At 37.5% G+C, this 16,042-nt stretch overlaps 1 protein-coding gene across 2 annotated transcripts in view; it reads left to right on the forward strand.

Moving 5' to 3' along the window:
• The window catches only part of adamts14 (ADAM metallopeptidase with thrombospondin type 1 motif, 14), a 61,438-nt gene that overhangs the window by 31,250 nt on the left and 14,146 nt on the right, over positions 1-16,042 (forward strand). For both annotated transcript variants that reach the window (XM_079260924.1, XM_079260925.1), the window contains exons 6-15: positions 1,219-1,375; positions 3,367-3,472; positions 8,003-8,146; positions 8,335-8,467; positions 8,601-8,714; positions 8,884-9,032; positions 13,198-13,370; positions 13,544-13,677; positions 15,289-15,412; positions 15,578-15,658. In XM_079260924.1, the coding sequence (XP_079117050.1) occupies positions 1,219-1,375; positions 3,367-3,472; positions 8,003-8,146; positions 8,335-8,467; positions 8,601-8,714; positions 8,884-9,032; positions 13,198-13,370; positions 13,544-13,677; positions 15,289-15,412; positions 15,578-15,658 (1,315 nt within the window). The remainder of the gene's footprint in view (positions 1-1,218; positions 1,376-3,366; positions 3,473-8,002; positions 8,147-8,334; positions 8,468-8,600; positions 8,715-8,883; positions 9,033-13,197; positions 13,371-13,543; positions 13,678-15,288; positions 15,413-15,577; positions 15,659-16,042) is intronic.

The raw sequence follows: 16,042 nt of genomic DNA on the forward strand, positions 1-16,042 counted from the left end.
TACAAGTTGCCATGGTTTTAAATGAACTCCAATTGTCAACAGATTGCATTCAAATGGAGTAAAGTATTTACAGACGGATTTCACCCTTTTTCTCTCCTGATGAGCGGCAGCATTTTTTGTATGGGTTATTTTTTAATTCGCACAATGATGAATGTCTTCAAGCATTTCTTTTCTTCAAGCTTAGACTCTATGAGATCCCCGTTCTTTAAAAGAAACAAAGACAGTGCTGGCCTGTTATTGTGATCTCACTGACCTATATATTGAATGTTTTTTTCTTGACTGCTTTTATCATTTATCTCCCATCTGCCTAACCGAATTGCCTTTATTCTAAGGCTTGTATGAAAATCTGATGTTTTAAGTTATAAAAACATTTAAGAACCAGTGTAAAGATGGGTTTTTGCATCCATTTATGTTCACAGTGACATTTTATTTATGTTTTATTTGTCATGTTTCTGTGAAATCTAAGGTGACATATTACAGTAGACGTCTTTCACTGATTTCTTTCTTTAAAGGCAATACTTGAAACTAAACCTGTAATCTAAAGTGATGCTATTAGCTCTTCCATCTGCCATTTTTTTTTTCTTAAATCCTTGGTCTGACTTTTACATTTGGACAAATAAAAGCCCAGACAGTTGATAGATCATGTATGGATATTGCTCGCACACGCCAGACAGTTTTATGAGAATTAAATCTGTTTTTCTTTTGTTTTTTTTGTTTGTTTTTTTTTTTGTCAAACAGTTCTTCTCTGAAAATTTGCTCCATAACTCTTTTCCTTTCATATTTCTTTTTTTTTTTAGAATTTATTTCAAACTAAAAAAAAACAACTTTAAAACAGAACAAATAGTCATTACAACAAACAAAACAAACTTCTTATTGGAAGAAGTTGAACACGTATCTGGTCCAAAACCGTCTCATAAATAATACCCTAACAGAATACAGGATCTCTTAAAAGTAATGGACATTATATTACATTACATTACAATAAAACTTAAAGAATAAATAGTGGTAATACCCACAATAAATCATAATATACAATTTATGTTAATTTCAATCCATATTTGCCTCATAACTTTTAATTATCTCATCTTTTATCATTTGTTTAAATTTTCCTATTGACTGACACGTCAAGATGTAGTAAGATGGGGGGATTTAAAGTCATCCTCATCGTTCCACTTTTGTTTACACTTTGTTAAAGAGATATTCTTTGTTACTCCGCAGTCTATAAGCCTGATTGAGCGTGGCAACCCATCTCGCAGCCTGGAGCAGGTGTGCCGATGGGCCAACACGCAGCAGCGCCGCGATCCTGACCACGCCGAGTACCACGACCACGCCATCTTCCTCACAAGGCAAGATTTTGGTCCCGCAGGTATGCAAGGTACTGTATTTTTCTCGATCGAGGCCTGTGCAGACTGAGTGCTGATATCTGCTTCCATTCATAAAGGGGGTTGGCTTCAAGTCTCGCCCAGGTAAGGTCAATGGAAACTTTAGAAAGGGGGCTGTAACTGAGGTCATGGAGCCACTCTGCCAATGGCAACCTCAGAGGAAAATAATTATAGCTTCCCAAAGCCTTGCTGACTTGACATTGACGCCACCCTGGAAAATTTTCAATTAAGATTTATAGGAGGGCTTTTTTGGCATGTAGAGAAAAAACAGTTTATCTTTTTAGCTTGTTTTGAGCCATTATTTAGTTCTGTGAAGTTCAGTACGAGCTATTTTCCCAGTCATAAATAATCATTACATCATATTGCATCTTAACATGAGTACACATGTATGGAGGTGTTCGTGCTATACATGTTTGTCTCACCTTGTACTTCTTCTTTTCAGCCCTTCAAAGCCAAATTTGAAGTGAGCAGCCAAACCTCCACAGAAACTGGGTCCAGCATGAACAAAGATTCCCTAAGCCCAAGCTATCTTGCATTGACCTGTGTATATTTTAAAGTTTTAAAGCACATGTGTCATGTTTAGAGGACAGCCTGAGGCTACCTGGTTTGCCTGTCACGCCTACGTGTGTTGCCATAGCTGCAGTTGTTTTGTGATCATAACAAGCCCAGTTTCTATGGCACATTGCACTTTGTTGCCCTGGAACCCTCTGCTGGGTGTCAAGGTCATGTGAAGACATCGCACTGTCTTGTCAACATTTAGCTGCGACATGGCAGATTCTATATCCAGATATAGTTTTTGAGGCGTTTAGGGTGAGTTTATGTGATAGACGGAAATGCAAAAAAACAGTCCCGGAAAGAATCTTTGAGATGAGAGATGATTGTCTTAAAAATATGCTGTAATAACATTTTTTTTTTTTTTTTTTTCAAGTGTCTCCAAGTGCTCTCCTAGTAACTAAAGATATCTAATGCAAGATGTTCAATGTTTGAGTTTATCAACCAGATGACAGACCACTTCACCTCGCACTCTTGCCACCAGCAGTACAAAAACACATTTTCAACCATAACTGCTGCTGCAACTTTTTTTTTTTTTTTTTTTTTTTTTTTTTTGCTTCAGTCTGCAAAGCTCCACAGCTGGCCTCTTCATGGGAATGTCATCTGCATTCTCCTGAATTCTCTTTATCTGCATGTCAGATAAAGGGTTATGCTCCAAAGCTGCTTCCGTGGTTGCTATTCCATTTGCAGCATTAACATGCTCATTATTTCGCCATTTATTTATTTATAGTGCCCTCAGTCATGTGGAGCGAGAGGGTTCTTGCTAAAACACAACAACGTCACGTCTGCTGTGTCCGAAATAACCTTCTGCAGACATTTATCTTTTTTCAGCACCACCAAAATAACCCCACATCCATGCCTTTGAAGAGTCTTTATTACCACCTGTCTGCCTGCTGCATTTTCTGCTTTTTACCTGCATGCCAAAAAAAGGTCTTCTGATGGTGAGGAAGCATGAAAATTATCTGAAAGCCGCCCAAACGAAGGCTGGAGCAAGCGTGCTTCTGAACCAAATCAAACCCGCTAAGCTGAATCGCTGCACACCTCTTGATCGAGTTATGTTTAATGTTTGTGCTTTGCTTAAAAGTTTGCTGCTCTGGTGCACTGATAAAATGATGTCTTGCAAGCTGGGTGTCTTCTGGGTAATGATAATGACAGCTCTCCGAATTGCTTTCAGTTTTTATCCTTGAATGAAATATGAGGGAAATCTTCAATGCCTTAACCGTGACATAAGACCCTCAGGTTACTTTGTAACTCAGTTGAAGCTTTTTTTTCCCATGAGTTTTAAACAAAAGCAGTATATTCTATAGATGGTTTATTTATTTTAGCATTAAATAAACCAATAAATAGTTTTTATAGACATTAGGGTGATGGATATTGTCACCATCATTCTGGTTCTTGATTTTTTGGGCTGTGTGGTCTTTCTGTTGCCCAGGTTACGCTCCAGTGACGGGGATGTGCCACCCACTGAGGAGCTGCACTCTGAACCATGAGGACGGTTTCTCCTCTGCCTTCGTGGTAGCTCATGAAACTGGCCATGTGTGAGTAACCGCTACATAATGAAAGCAGCAGATACAGCTGTATCAGGGTACCAGGGTTTTACAGGATCACATTAAGGTGACATGGTCCTTCATAGCTGTGTTATTATAGTCAAACTTTAATGGGGCTCTTTACTAAATCTGGCATTTAGTCTTGTAGCCCCATTTTTTAAAAAAAAAACCAACAACCCTTTTTTTAAAAAAAAAATCCAATTTTCTTTAATGGTATTATTTAATTTATTTGGCATTTTTCTGATCAGGTGCAAGCTAAAAAACCAGGTGAAAAAGAGTTGCTTGCCTTCATAATCTGCCAGTTTGGAAACTCGCCTCTTTTTCTTTTGAGTAAGATACATACCGAACACATTAGTCAAGTAGGTCCGCTTTTTTTTAGAGCTGTTTCATCAATCATGTGAGGCTAGTCTTGCGAAAAGGTCATTCTTTTCACTCTCTGAGCTACAGTTACAGTCCTAAGCTTCCTTCATACACAGTCATAAACCAGAAATACTGTCCATAAAGACAGGACCATTTCACAAAGCCTTCTTCTCTGATGGAGCTCTAAAGTATAATGAAGCGCCGTAACGTCTGTGGACACAGCCTCCTGCTGTGGAAAGAAATGACAAAGGCAGCCAGACTGACTTGATTGCGTGTCAAATCACACAAAAGAATAGAAGCGGCAGGTCAACTTTTTCATCTGTTCATTGAGAGAAGCAGCTTCACAAAAGAGGGCACTCTGTCTGCTGGTGCTCAGAGATCATGAACCTTTAAGTCAACAAGAAATTCCAGTTTAAAAAAAAAAACTTGGTCCACTTGCTGTTTAGTTTCTATTTTGTTTGCTTTATTTTTTTGCTTGAAAAAAATAAATCAACTTCAATTTTTTGACTGACTCTTGATCTCAGCCCTGATTTGTCTTTAGTTTATATACCATATATGGTATATATGCTTTGTTGTGTTTGGAAAGTCTTTCATTTCAGGGTTTTTCAAAATTAAGACTTTAACAATGACACTTTAGATACAAGCATCTGTCACATCCTTAAAACATTCTGCAACCTCTGCTCGGGAAAATCACTGCAAATAGAAGTGGAAATGCAGAATCTTACAAGACATTGTAATAAGTTGTAGGAGTGAAAGCACAAAAAAAAAAGTCACTCGTTTTAGTTTCCTTCACTTTGTGTTCTTGCTGCTGCAAACTGTGTCCAATTGCAGTTATAAAAAGAACAACCAGTCAATGAAATACTACAAAATTTAAGTTAAAAAAATATATTTTTTTATCTTCTCTTTTTATTTAAAGATCAATTGAGATCAGTGAAAAGTTTATATCTGCACTGACATTTTTATATTATTTCAGTTTAGCTCATATGAATAAACTCAGATTATGAACTTGAGATAATGATAAAGTATAAAATGTTCATTCTACACAAAATGTGATACAGTTAAATATCAAAGAATGCGCCAGATGTCTTAATTAATACTTATTCAATACGTGAAATGTGTCCACATGCAGGGCTGTTGCAACCCTGAAGTTGTTTTGTAAAACAAGAGTTTGGAAAGAAATGTTGGTCTTTCATCAATTTATTCATCCAAAGACTTTCATTAATTTCATTCATATGCAAAATGTTCACATGTTCGATGAAATAAATATCTTTTCATTGCGCTGCTTTCTTAGATTATCTCTCTACTGGTCTTTTAAGGGTGATAAGAGTGGGAAAAATCATTAAATGGTTGATATTTTTCTCTCCTTCAGCGAGTGGGAATGGATTTAGAATGCACAGAAATGAACTTTGTTAACACGTCCTCATTTCCAAATGCACCTTGCAGAGTTTAACTGCACCAGTTATTCCTGAGAGAGTTTTCTTGTATTTCTGATCCAGAAGCAGAAACCTCCAGAACCTGCTAGTGCTGAGCAGCTGTTGGTCTCAATGATCTCTTTCAATTTCAGATGCATCCACAGTATATAGGCCATACTTTTCACTGAGCACCATCATACTAAGCCCAGGCTTTTTGGAAGATGTGTGTTGAAAAGATCTTTTCATGTCATTGAACAAGTGGTTGAGCAACAAATCTGTTGGAGCGGTACAGTGTTTCATTGCTTTGGTAAGCTGTTACTCACATCAACCTGATGTGACCAGATGGCTTTTGTTTTCTTTCTCTTCGGCATCGGTTATTCTTTGATATTCTCAGTCCAAACACGTGCAGCTAAGATGAATTGAAAACTCTGAAGTCCTCTCCAGGTGTGAGCTCATTCTATTGATTTAAGCTCTGTAATAGACCTGCGGTTTCTTCTCCGTATTGTCTGCTGGAATAATCTTTAAGATTTAAATAACCGGATCAGTAACACAAGACCGAGGTTGGGTGGAGAAATATAGTAATTATACTGTTCACAAGAAACCGGCACTGGTTCAACAGCGTTGTAAAAAAGGACTTCTGAAACTAATAAAGAAGCAAGAATATATGTTTATTGTTTTTTTTTGTCTGTTTAGTTTTGCGTTTTAGTTTGAACTCTGTTTAGTTGGATTCCAGTGGGGAGTCACCATGTTTGCGCCCGTGTGATGTTATTTTCAAACCCCTTGCAGTCAAACATTTTGGCATAATTGTCCGCTGGAAGCATCATGCTGGCAGCCATGGGTTCCTTCTTTGATATGTCTGTATTAATGGTTGAAGCTGTGAGTTTCTTTCCAAATATTCTGAAAGCCCCCTACTTCCTGCTGCAATAGGTGGCAAGATTTTTGAATACATCATTTCAACAAAGAAAAAAAAAAGGTGGATTTGTAGGTGTTCATTAAGTCCAGTGAGGCCTTGTCAGTATGTCAAAGGCTTTTGGTTAAAGAGTTAAAATCTCATCCTGTTTCATTCTTCAGCTTTTACTGTCTCACTTGCTACGTTTACATGGGAGTTTTAATTCTTGTTTAATTCAGAATAAAAGTTATTTCCACTTTAAACTGATAAAAAAAATGACCATGTTAACATTTAATTTCTAATGCAAATATCTATTTGGAATTAAACTTAATTCAGATGTAAGTGGCTGGTTAATTCGCATCTTATTTCTGAACTATTTAATTCCTCTTTCATGTAAACCTTAATTCCGCTTTAAGTTAATTCCAGTCGTTCTGCGCATGCCTGTTACCATGTCCTGTCCCGATTGCGCGCGTTGTTTTGCCTCCTGGTGGTCTATCTTTCTTCTTCTCTGTTGCTGCAAAAAGTGAAGTACAATGCTGCTCGTGTTGAACTGGTACTTCAATATTATAATAAAGCAAATATATATATGTTGCAGCAAAACTGGTACTTATTATGTAGCTGCAGCTCAGCAGGAAGAGCAGTCGTCTTCCAACTGGAAAGTTGGGAGATCAATTCCAGGCTTCCCCTGACTATGTGCCGAAGTGTCCCTGGGCAAGACACTAGGGGGGCAAGTTTCCCCCCCTAATGTGCCTATTGGGCTATGAGTGTGTATGTAAGTCACTTTGGATAAAAGCATTTGCTAAATGACTGTAGAATAGTTTTTACAAGTTACGACTGAAAAGACGAGAAGCAGGGAGCCAACTTTGTTTATTTCCAGAACGTGAACCCTCTGTCCAATCAGAACCCTTCTCAACCCGCCGCTCCAAACAGGAATTAAGTAAGAATGTGTTTCATATAAACCATTCAGAATTATTATTTTCATGAAAACTCGTAGGAGAATACGTTAATTCCAGATGATTTATTTCAGAATTATTAATTCCGAATTAAAAAACATCATGGAACCATACCCAGTGAGGCATTTTTCTTCAGTCTGATGAAGGTTTTCATCTTTCAGTGGAGTTCACCCTTTGCAATTATAATTCCACCTTTACCAAAATTTGTGATTAACTGGCTTGAAGTAAACAACAATGGATTTATTACCATTTGTAAGGAGAAGTTACCAAGAAAACATCTGTGATTGCACTGCACGCTTCTCTAAAGTTAGCTTTGAAGTGCTTCCTGTGGTTTTTCCATGTTTCAGTCGGGGCATGTTGTGACCTTTGAATGAGTAATTTGAGATAAATTCTTGGCTTGTGTTGGACGGGAAGATCGATGTGGTTTCTGCAAGTACTTTAAATATTCAGCTTCCTCAAGCAGCCAAGTAACCTTGATTAGTTCTACTAGGTGTTGCATGGGGCTCTTTTATATTCTGAATTAGCACTGTTAATGTCATGCTTGCATTTTTTCCACTTTTCTTCCACTGCATTAAAAAAATCATAACACATTAGTTGCCAACCAGTATTTTGTTTAGAGGATTATAAAATTTATCATGAAGTTGCCCTCAGGTTTTAAACGTTATCGCTTTTTGAAACAATTCTGGCACACACACAAAAAAAAAGAGGAAAAATTTAATTTCTTCTCTTAAAAAATATGTACTTGAGGTTCCTTTTTGGCCTTTTTTAAAAAAAAATTTAATTCAACTTTAGCAAAGTTCATTTTGCAAATCTTAAAACGAATTCATTAAAAAAAAAAAAAGAAGCTGTGCAACATGCTAGGAAACAAAAAAAAACACGTTAAAATGATGGATTTTTGGCTTTTCAGGTTGGGTATGGAGCATGACGGCCAGGGGAATCGTTGTGCGGATGAGACCAGTATGGGCAGCATCATGGCACCTCTTGTCCAAGCCGCCTTTCACCGTTACCACTGGTCGCGTTGCAGCAAACAAGAGCTCAATAGATATATCCAGTATGTTATGCTTCTCCGGTACCACAATGTGTCTTTTTTTCCCTCAGCTCCACAAGGCTCTAATGTGGCAGAGCTACTGTGTTAAGCAACCCAGTATGTTACTGATGCCTTTTTCAGAGCTTGAGATCTGTTTTTCAGAGAACCTGTGTGTTATGTCATTTATATGTCTGTATTGTTCTCATCTTCAGCTCTTATGATTGCCTGCTAGATGATCCTTTTGAACATAAGTGGCCCAAACTTCCTGAGCTCCCTGGAATAAATTATTCAATGGATGAGCAGTGCCGCTTTGACTTTGGTGTTGGGTATAAAATGTGTACAGCTGTAAGTCCTTCGCACCTGGAACACCCATAAAATACTTATTTATCTCCCAGGAATCCAAGTTTATTAAGGTTGCTTTTGTGTCTACTTGTCCAAAGTGTAATGACTAAACTTAATAAACTGTTTTCTGCTTTAGTTTCGAACATATGACCCTTGTAAGCAGCTGTGGTGCAGCCACCCTGACAACCAGTATTTCTGTAAGACTAAAAAAGGCCCGCCGGTAGATGGGACAGAATGCGCACCAGGAAAGGTAAAAAAAACATTTTCTCACAGTAATTACAAAGTGGAGCTCTCTAAAGATAGTAATTCAAGAAAAAAATCAAAATGCCTGTAATGTTCTCAGAACAGCAGACATTTTGACCTTTTTTTTTCCTTCTGTCATTTAGTCCTGTCTGCCTTTCCTCCTGTCTTATTTTCAGTGGTGCTTCAAGGGCCATTGCATCTGGAGATCCAGCCAGGAGCCTCAGGGTCATGATGGGAGCTGGGGATCCTGGTCAAAGTTTGGATCGTGCTCTAGAACTTGTGGAGGAGGAATTCGCTCCCGCAGCAGACAATGCAATAATCCTCTGTGAGTGATGTAGCAGCAGGAAAAGCAATCCTAAGGAAAACACACTGTTTTTAGTGGTTAAATATATTTTATGATTGTTTTTCATCTAAGAGATGATGAAAGTGTGAACACACTGCTCGGTAGCAGGATTGATCCAGTCCATGATCTGATCAGGTTTACTATATTAGGATTTGAAATGTCTATTTCTTGCTTTCATGTGTCGAGACTTTCATGGGGGAACCTAAAGGAATTTATTACAGTAGCCTAATTAAAAGTGGTTGGAAATACATTGTTAGAATTTTAAAAGACATTACGGTTTCAAGCAGACCTTAGATTTTCTAGACTTTCTTTTATTCTTCTAATTAAATTTTTACTCTACTCATACAATACAATATTTATACATTTTATATATATATATATATATATATATATATATATATATATATATATATATATATACACACACACACACACACACACACACACACACACACATATATATATATATATATATATTTATATTTATTTGAAGTGTTTAAGTAACAATTTCCTTTATAGAAACCTTTAAAACTCCAATTATCGTTGTCAACCTACTGAAAATACTTTAAAACAAATAACCTTGTTTGCAAACCTGTATGGGACATCCATGTCCTGCTCCATCTTTTCCAGAATTCAAAGTGTGCCTTAGTTTTTGTGTCCAGTGAAGATTGAGACTGTTCTCAATGCTGATTTTTTTTCTTTTTGCTACTTATTCTTAGTTAAAGCCAGGACTGAGAGCTAACTTCAGCACTGCTGGCTCAGATGTTGCTGTTTCAACAAACACTGAAGTACAGAAGCCAAACGAAACATGCAAGAAGTCAACTTTCCTGTCAGTCTCTAAGGAATTATTAGATTATTTAATTTGCTCTACGTGTATATTTATTTATGTTCTTATTTTATAGGATAACTTATTCAGATCTTAGGGTTAATTTGACAGCTTTTCCTATTCTAATATCCCTTTTAGAACAATTTTGAGGTTTCCATTAGTAACATATTTAGAAATGCAATACATGTATTTAATGCAGACATTTTTTCATTCATTCATTTATTCATTCATTCATTATCCTATCCGCTTAATCCAACGAAGGGTCGTGGGGGCAGACATTTTTATAAGTCCATTTTGGACAAGAAAAAAACACTATCTGAATGAGTTAACAAGGTTTTATTCATTCATTCATTTGCTATACCATTTAATCCAATTCCGGGTCACAGTGAAGCTGCAGCCGATCCCAGCAATTAGCAGGCGAGAGGCAGGGTACACCCTGCACAGGTCGCCAGTCCATCGCAGGCCCTTTAAGGTTTAAAAACATTATTTTCATCGGAGGAGGAAATTTGTTATTTCTTTTACTTTGACAGAATTACACAGTGGACTCATGACAGAGCATTAAGTTCAAGCCCCCATGAAACTGTTATTGTCCAACAACTTTCCACCTATAGGCCCTGTAATGGAGTAGCAATCTGTTTCGGGTGTACAGTTTGTGTATTTTATTTTTACTAATCTCTGATCCATCACATCAATCAGTTCTTGCAACTGAGCATGGACTAGTGTTGTTGAATGAAGACGTTACTGACGTTAGCAAATAGCGTCCTACTTTCACATGACTCATCTATTCTCAAAAGGTCTCAACTTTCCACTTTATAAATGTGATCCTGTGACTTCAGCTGACATGATAAATTACTGGACCTAAAGAAGATTGCAATCAGTGGTGAGCCAACTCTAGCTTTCAGCTCCATATCCACCATCTTTTAAGTCTCGTATGACATGGCAGCAATGGCTGTTGTGCATGTCTTACATCATTTTCCCCCTCTTACAAAACAGTAAGCTACTAACTGCAAAACAACCATATGTGGCAAACTGAATGTAGCCCAGAGTGTATTTTGTTAGGTAAGACAAATAAAGTTGTCATTGTGACAGAGGCACTGGTTTAAGTGATAATGGTAATTATGTGGAAGTGCTTCAATTTCAGGGTGCCGATGGTGTTTGACTTGACACAAAGTACTGGCTCACTGGGGTGCTGAAATAGGAGAGTCACTTGGTTTTGTGTTTACACTGTGTTTTCTTGACTACACAAAGTCAAAAGCATTTAGTGTCAAGAGGGCTTATGGTGCATTCTGGGGTTATAAAACTACATGTCTTTTTTTTAATGTGAAGCAAATATACAATTGTCATCAATAAATTAGCCTGTATATGTGTGTTAATGCATGTTTCCTATTTATTTAAGCATATTGTCATCCAGTGCTTTAAGTGGAACAAAATAAGTGCTGGTACTCCCTTAATGACTTGCTGTCAGTTTGTCATGCAAATATGAGACAAAAACATGGCTGATACTTACATGTAGATCTATAGATTGATCTGTAGATTAATAGTTTTATAGCACAGGAATGACAAAAAAAACAGCAAGTTCTAAATCAAATCCACATTTGCCAAATTCAAAGTGCCATAGAGATACTTTTATGAACTTCAAGCCTCACTGCATTGACAAAAAAAATAACACTGAAAAGTAAATACATATACTTAAAGTTCATTAAGCCTTTCATGCATGAATAAATGATAAAAACAATGCAACATTTTTCGCATTTTTGTATGAAAACCACTTCAGTGTTTTTTTTTTTTACAAAAATACCCTCCTCATTCATGAATATGCAAGAAAAAAGCTCATAAAAAGGTGCCCACTACAGGGCCACTATGCATGAAAGGGTTAAAAACATAAAAAGTTCTACATTTACACTTAATTAGCTTATTACCAGACAAATTTAACAGTGTATTACTATTACAGTTTTCCTGTATGAAATATGTTTTTCACAGCATTATACCTGGTCCATGCAACTTAGCAATATTATCTTATCTTTAATCTAGAAATAATCTTCAAAAACTCAAAATACTGTCCAGCCATACATGTAGTTTGCAGCATCTGGTCTCCATTTTCTGGTGCAGTAAATGACGGTTAAGTAGGACTACTGTCACCACTAAACTCTGCTTCAGTTTGTAACATTACAGCCGAATTGTTTTTTTCTCCGCCTTTTTGCGGCGTGAGGTTGTGGGTTACAGCAAGCGTTGTGTGCCTAAACGAGTCTTAACAATACATTTCTTTTGCGGCGACTTTTAAATTTTTTTTATTTAAATCAACAAATATAAGTTGTAATATGTGGTGAAGTCGTTGGAGGGTATACTGATTGTTGAGGAAAGCCGGTAAAAGTCCCGGTAGGCACTATACGCTGTAAAAAATAGTCCCGGTGTGCACTGTACGCGCGAAAAAAGTCCCGGTACGCGAAGGGATAGAATTTAAAAGTGCCGGTACTGTGTATCGGTGCATACCAGCCCACTCAAAGCACTGTCAAGAAAAAGAAGCAGCTTAAGACTCGTCTTTTTAATCTTGCTTTTACTTTAGTTCGTTTTATTTGTTTCTATGTTTTTTTTCTTCATATTTTATGCTGTTTTAAAGTTTTTGTGTTTTGTTGTGAAGGATTTTGTGATTTTTATCTTGAAAGGCTCTATATAAATAAACATTTACTAACTTACTAACAAATTTTGTCCATGCTCCAGGGAGCATTGACGAGTTGAGCTAACCTGCAGGATGAAAATCTATAATACGGCCACACAGGAGGCAGAACGCAGGCAGAGGGACGAACAGAGTCCAATTAGAGTCAGAAAGAGCTCTGCTTTTTTTTAAGATGATCTGAAGTATATTTGACAATCCAGACTGAGGACTGACAAATGAAAAGTTCGGACCGTCCCCTTGCTGAAAATCATCATCACGGCATGTGCAAGAAGCCATAAAGCAGCACCAGGGGACGCTAAGAGAGAATCCATGAGTCAAGGAGGGAGACAGTTTAGTAAACTTGGGATTTGGCCATAGAGTGTTACTTAACACTGACTTACTCTCATTCTTACACATAACTGTAGATGCCAATGAAATGCCAGGACTTTTTGGTATTTTAGTTTTCTATTATTTGACATTTAAATGTAATTTTTACCCTCATAAGTATATTTTCTCTGAGTTTATTTGGGACCTTTCTGTTTTCTCCACATAGCATTGAGTCAGGGAGGGTGATCAGGTATACTAATAACTGGAATAAGATCAAGAAAAAAATGCTTTTGGACCTTTGGGAGTTATTTTAAAGGCATTGTGTTTTTGTCATTGCTCAGACCTGCCTACGGTGGCCGAGACTGCCCTGGCTCTGCATTTGACTACCAGATGTGCAACACGGAGGAGTGTGCTGGCCCTTATGAGGACTTCCGTGCTCAGCAGTGCCTCCAGAGGAGCAACAAATACCACAAAAATATCAAGCACACCTGGCTACCGTATGAGCACCCAGATGGTAAGTCTGTAAAAAAGTGACGGGATGCTTGGACGTTTTTATGCAGAGCTCCGTGTGGAGAGATGATACCTGCAGGAGCAACACACTCAATGACCTGCACATGTCTTTGTCAGATTTGGAAGCTTTTTTGATAGAGCGAGGTGCTTATGAGGTTTTGGTTTGTGTACTTTCAGAGGCCCATAAATGTGAGCTGAGCTGTAAGTCGAAAGAAACAGGAGAGGTGGTGTTCATGAACCAGGTGATGCATGACGGGACGCGGTGCAGCTACACAGACCCCTTCAGCGTGTGTGCACGAGGAGAGTGTCTTGTAAGTCTGAACTAAACTTATTTGTATTTTAAAAACAAACAAAATAAAAATACACGGCCTGTAAGACACACTACATGACCAGTTAGCTCTCTCCAGCCAGCAAAAGACGATTTTACGACTCTTGTTTTGCCTTTTTCTGTTTTCTATTCTTCTTGCATTTCTATGCTGGATTAGCATGTTCAAAATAGCCAGCATGTTTTCTAGCAAGAAGTGAAACTATGATGTAACATACCAGATGTTGTATCGTGCAGCAGCTCCAGAAATGCACATAATAGATGTCACTGTGTCATCAAACAAGTCCAGAACGCGGTCAGAAAGTTATGTAAAGTGCTTTTAAAGGCAGAGTATGTAAGATTTCAAGGTGATTCTTTCCACCACTAGGTGGCAAACACCAGGTCGTGAGGAAAACCACAAAACTGCTACCTCCACAAACGACCACAGGTTGGCAGTAATGAGCAAAACTCACCCCTCACCCCTCCTCCTCGCCAGCTTCAATGAGGGCAGGAATCGTTTGTGAGCTGTAGCTCAGAGCCGCTCTGCAATAAATGGGCTTATACTCCCCCTACTGGTGGAAAAAAGTACTTTTCTTTTTACTGGTCAGAAAACATTCAAGAAGGGTCTTTGTCATTAATTAAGCTTGTAATTTGATAACGCATCAAATATGGACCGACTGGAACCTACATGTTTAAAAAACTAATTATGATTGTAGTTATTTTTTTAGTTAATTTATTTTGAAAATATTGAAAATGTTACATACTCTACCTTTAAGTAACAATGTATGACTCAAGAAAAAAAAAAAAATCATTACTCTGTTTCAGTAGCTTTTTCAGTGACTGAAAAGTCTTACATTCATATGCTTTGTCTACATATTCAAACAAAATCTATATTTAGTGTCCGTGCAAGAAGATTTTCCTAACATACACCCACATATTTTTAATTAACTGTAAAAATACAAGGTCATGCACTGACTTCCATGTCAATTTTAGGACCAAGCTTTTCCCACATTTCATTCTCTTCTGTGAGCTGCAAACACACAGCAAGCAAAGCACACGTCAGTGTTCGAATAATTGTTTTATATGATCAGTTATTATACCAAATGCTCTAAGATTGAAATGGAATTGATCAAACTGGTCATAAAAATGTCTAAATAGAACTTAAAATAATGTAAGTATAAACTATGAATTACGATCAAACATTCTATTTTACAGAGACACTGGAAATGTCGATACTTACTATGTGTCTGTGTGGAGGAAGGATGTGTGATCAAACATAATATTAGCTGATAAGGAACCATGGTGTGTAAATACTGTTTTCCCAGACTGCCTTAACCTTTTCTGATGATATAAAAACAATGTTCTTTTGGCAAACTACAAATAAATGGAGACTGAAATACCTGCTTGTTTCTAACACAAACCTATGTGGCTTTTTTATGTTACTTTTCACCTTGGACATGAAGTTTAGACCTTGTTGCAGGAGAGGCGCTTTGTGTTTTGGCTACACTGCTGTTATGTCTCCATGTTCCTTCTCGAGGAAACATTTGAAAGCCTCATCACCATCCAGGATCCAAGATGCTCAGATTTGACTGACTGCCTTTGCTGTTCTGTCTTGCAGCATGTAGGCTGTGACAAGGAGGTTGGCTCTTACAAACAAGAGGACAAATGTGGAGTGTGTGAGGGGGACAACTCCCACTGTCGCACCGTGAAGCTGACGCTCACCAAGACCCCCAAAAAGACTGGTAACTGTCATGTGTACAGGGAAGCAGGTGTTGGAACCGGTGCCACCATTTCAGCTCATAACTAAACTAAAACCTTCTGTGTCAGCTGGGATTTAGAAGTAATTGACAGCTTTAGAACCCAGGAAATATCCAGCTAAACCATGCTGTGCCTTTCATGTCTTTTAGGAATGTTGAAAATGTTTGACATCCCCATTGGAGCCCGCCACATAGTCATTGAAGAAAATGAGACATCACCTCATATAATTGGTAAGTACGTCTCCAATCCTTAACCTTTAATGCAACTGGGTCATTTACATGGTAACTTGCCTGAGTTTCTCAATTCAGGAGCGTTGGATCGATATCTGCTGTAGACTTCAGAGTCATTTCTAAAGCCTGCAGCTGGGAAAAATAATAAGCTCCCTCTGAACTTAATGTAGTCATTTAAGCGTTTTATATTAAATCAGAAATGAACATGGAACGCTGGGAAACCACCAAGAAAGTTTCAACAGCTGTTTCACAGTTTAATAAAAACTGAATTTTACTAAAACTTTAGTAAAAATTTTCTAAATTTGAAATATTATTATGCAGATACAATGTCATCGTACAATAGTTTGTTTTTTTTAAATTATGCTTGCGAGCTGTGAAACATGT

Source organism: Telmatherina bonti, assembly GCF_933228915.1.
Source record: "Telmatherina bonti genome assembly, chromosome: 21".
In the NCBI taxonomy this organism is placed as follows: domain Eukaryota; kingdom Metazoa; phylum Chordata; class Actinopteri; order Atheriniformes; family Telmatherinidae; genus Telmatherina; species Telmatherina bonti.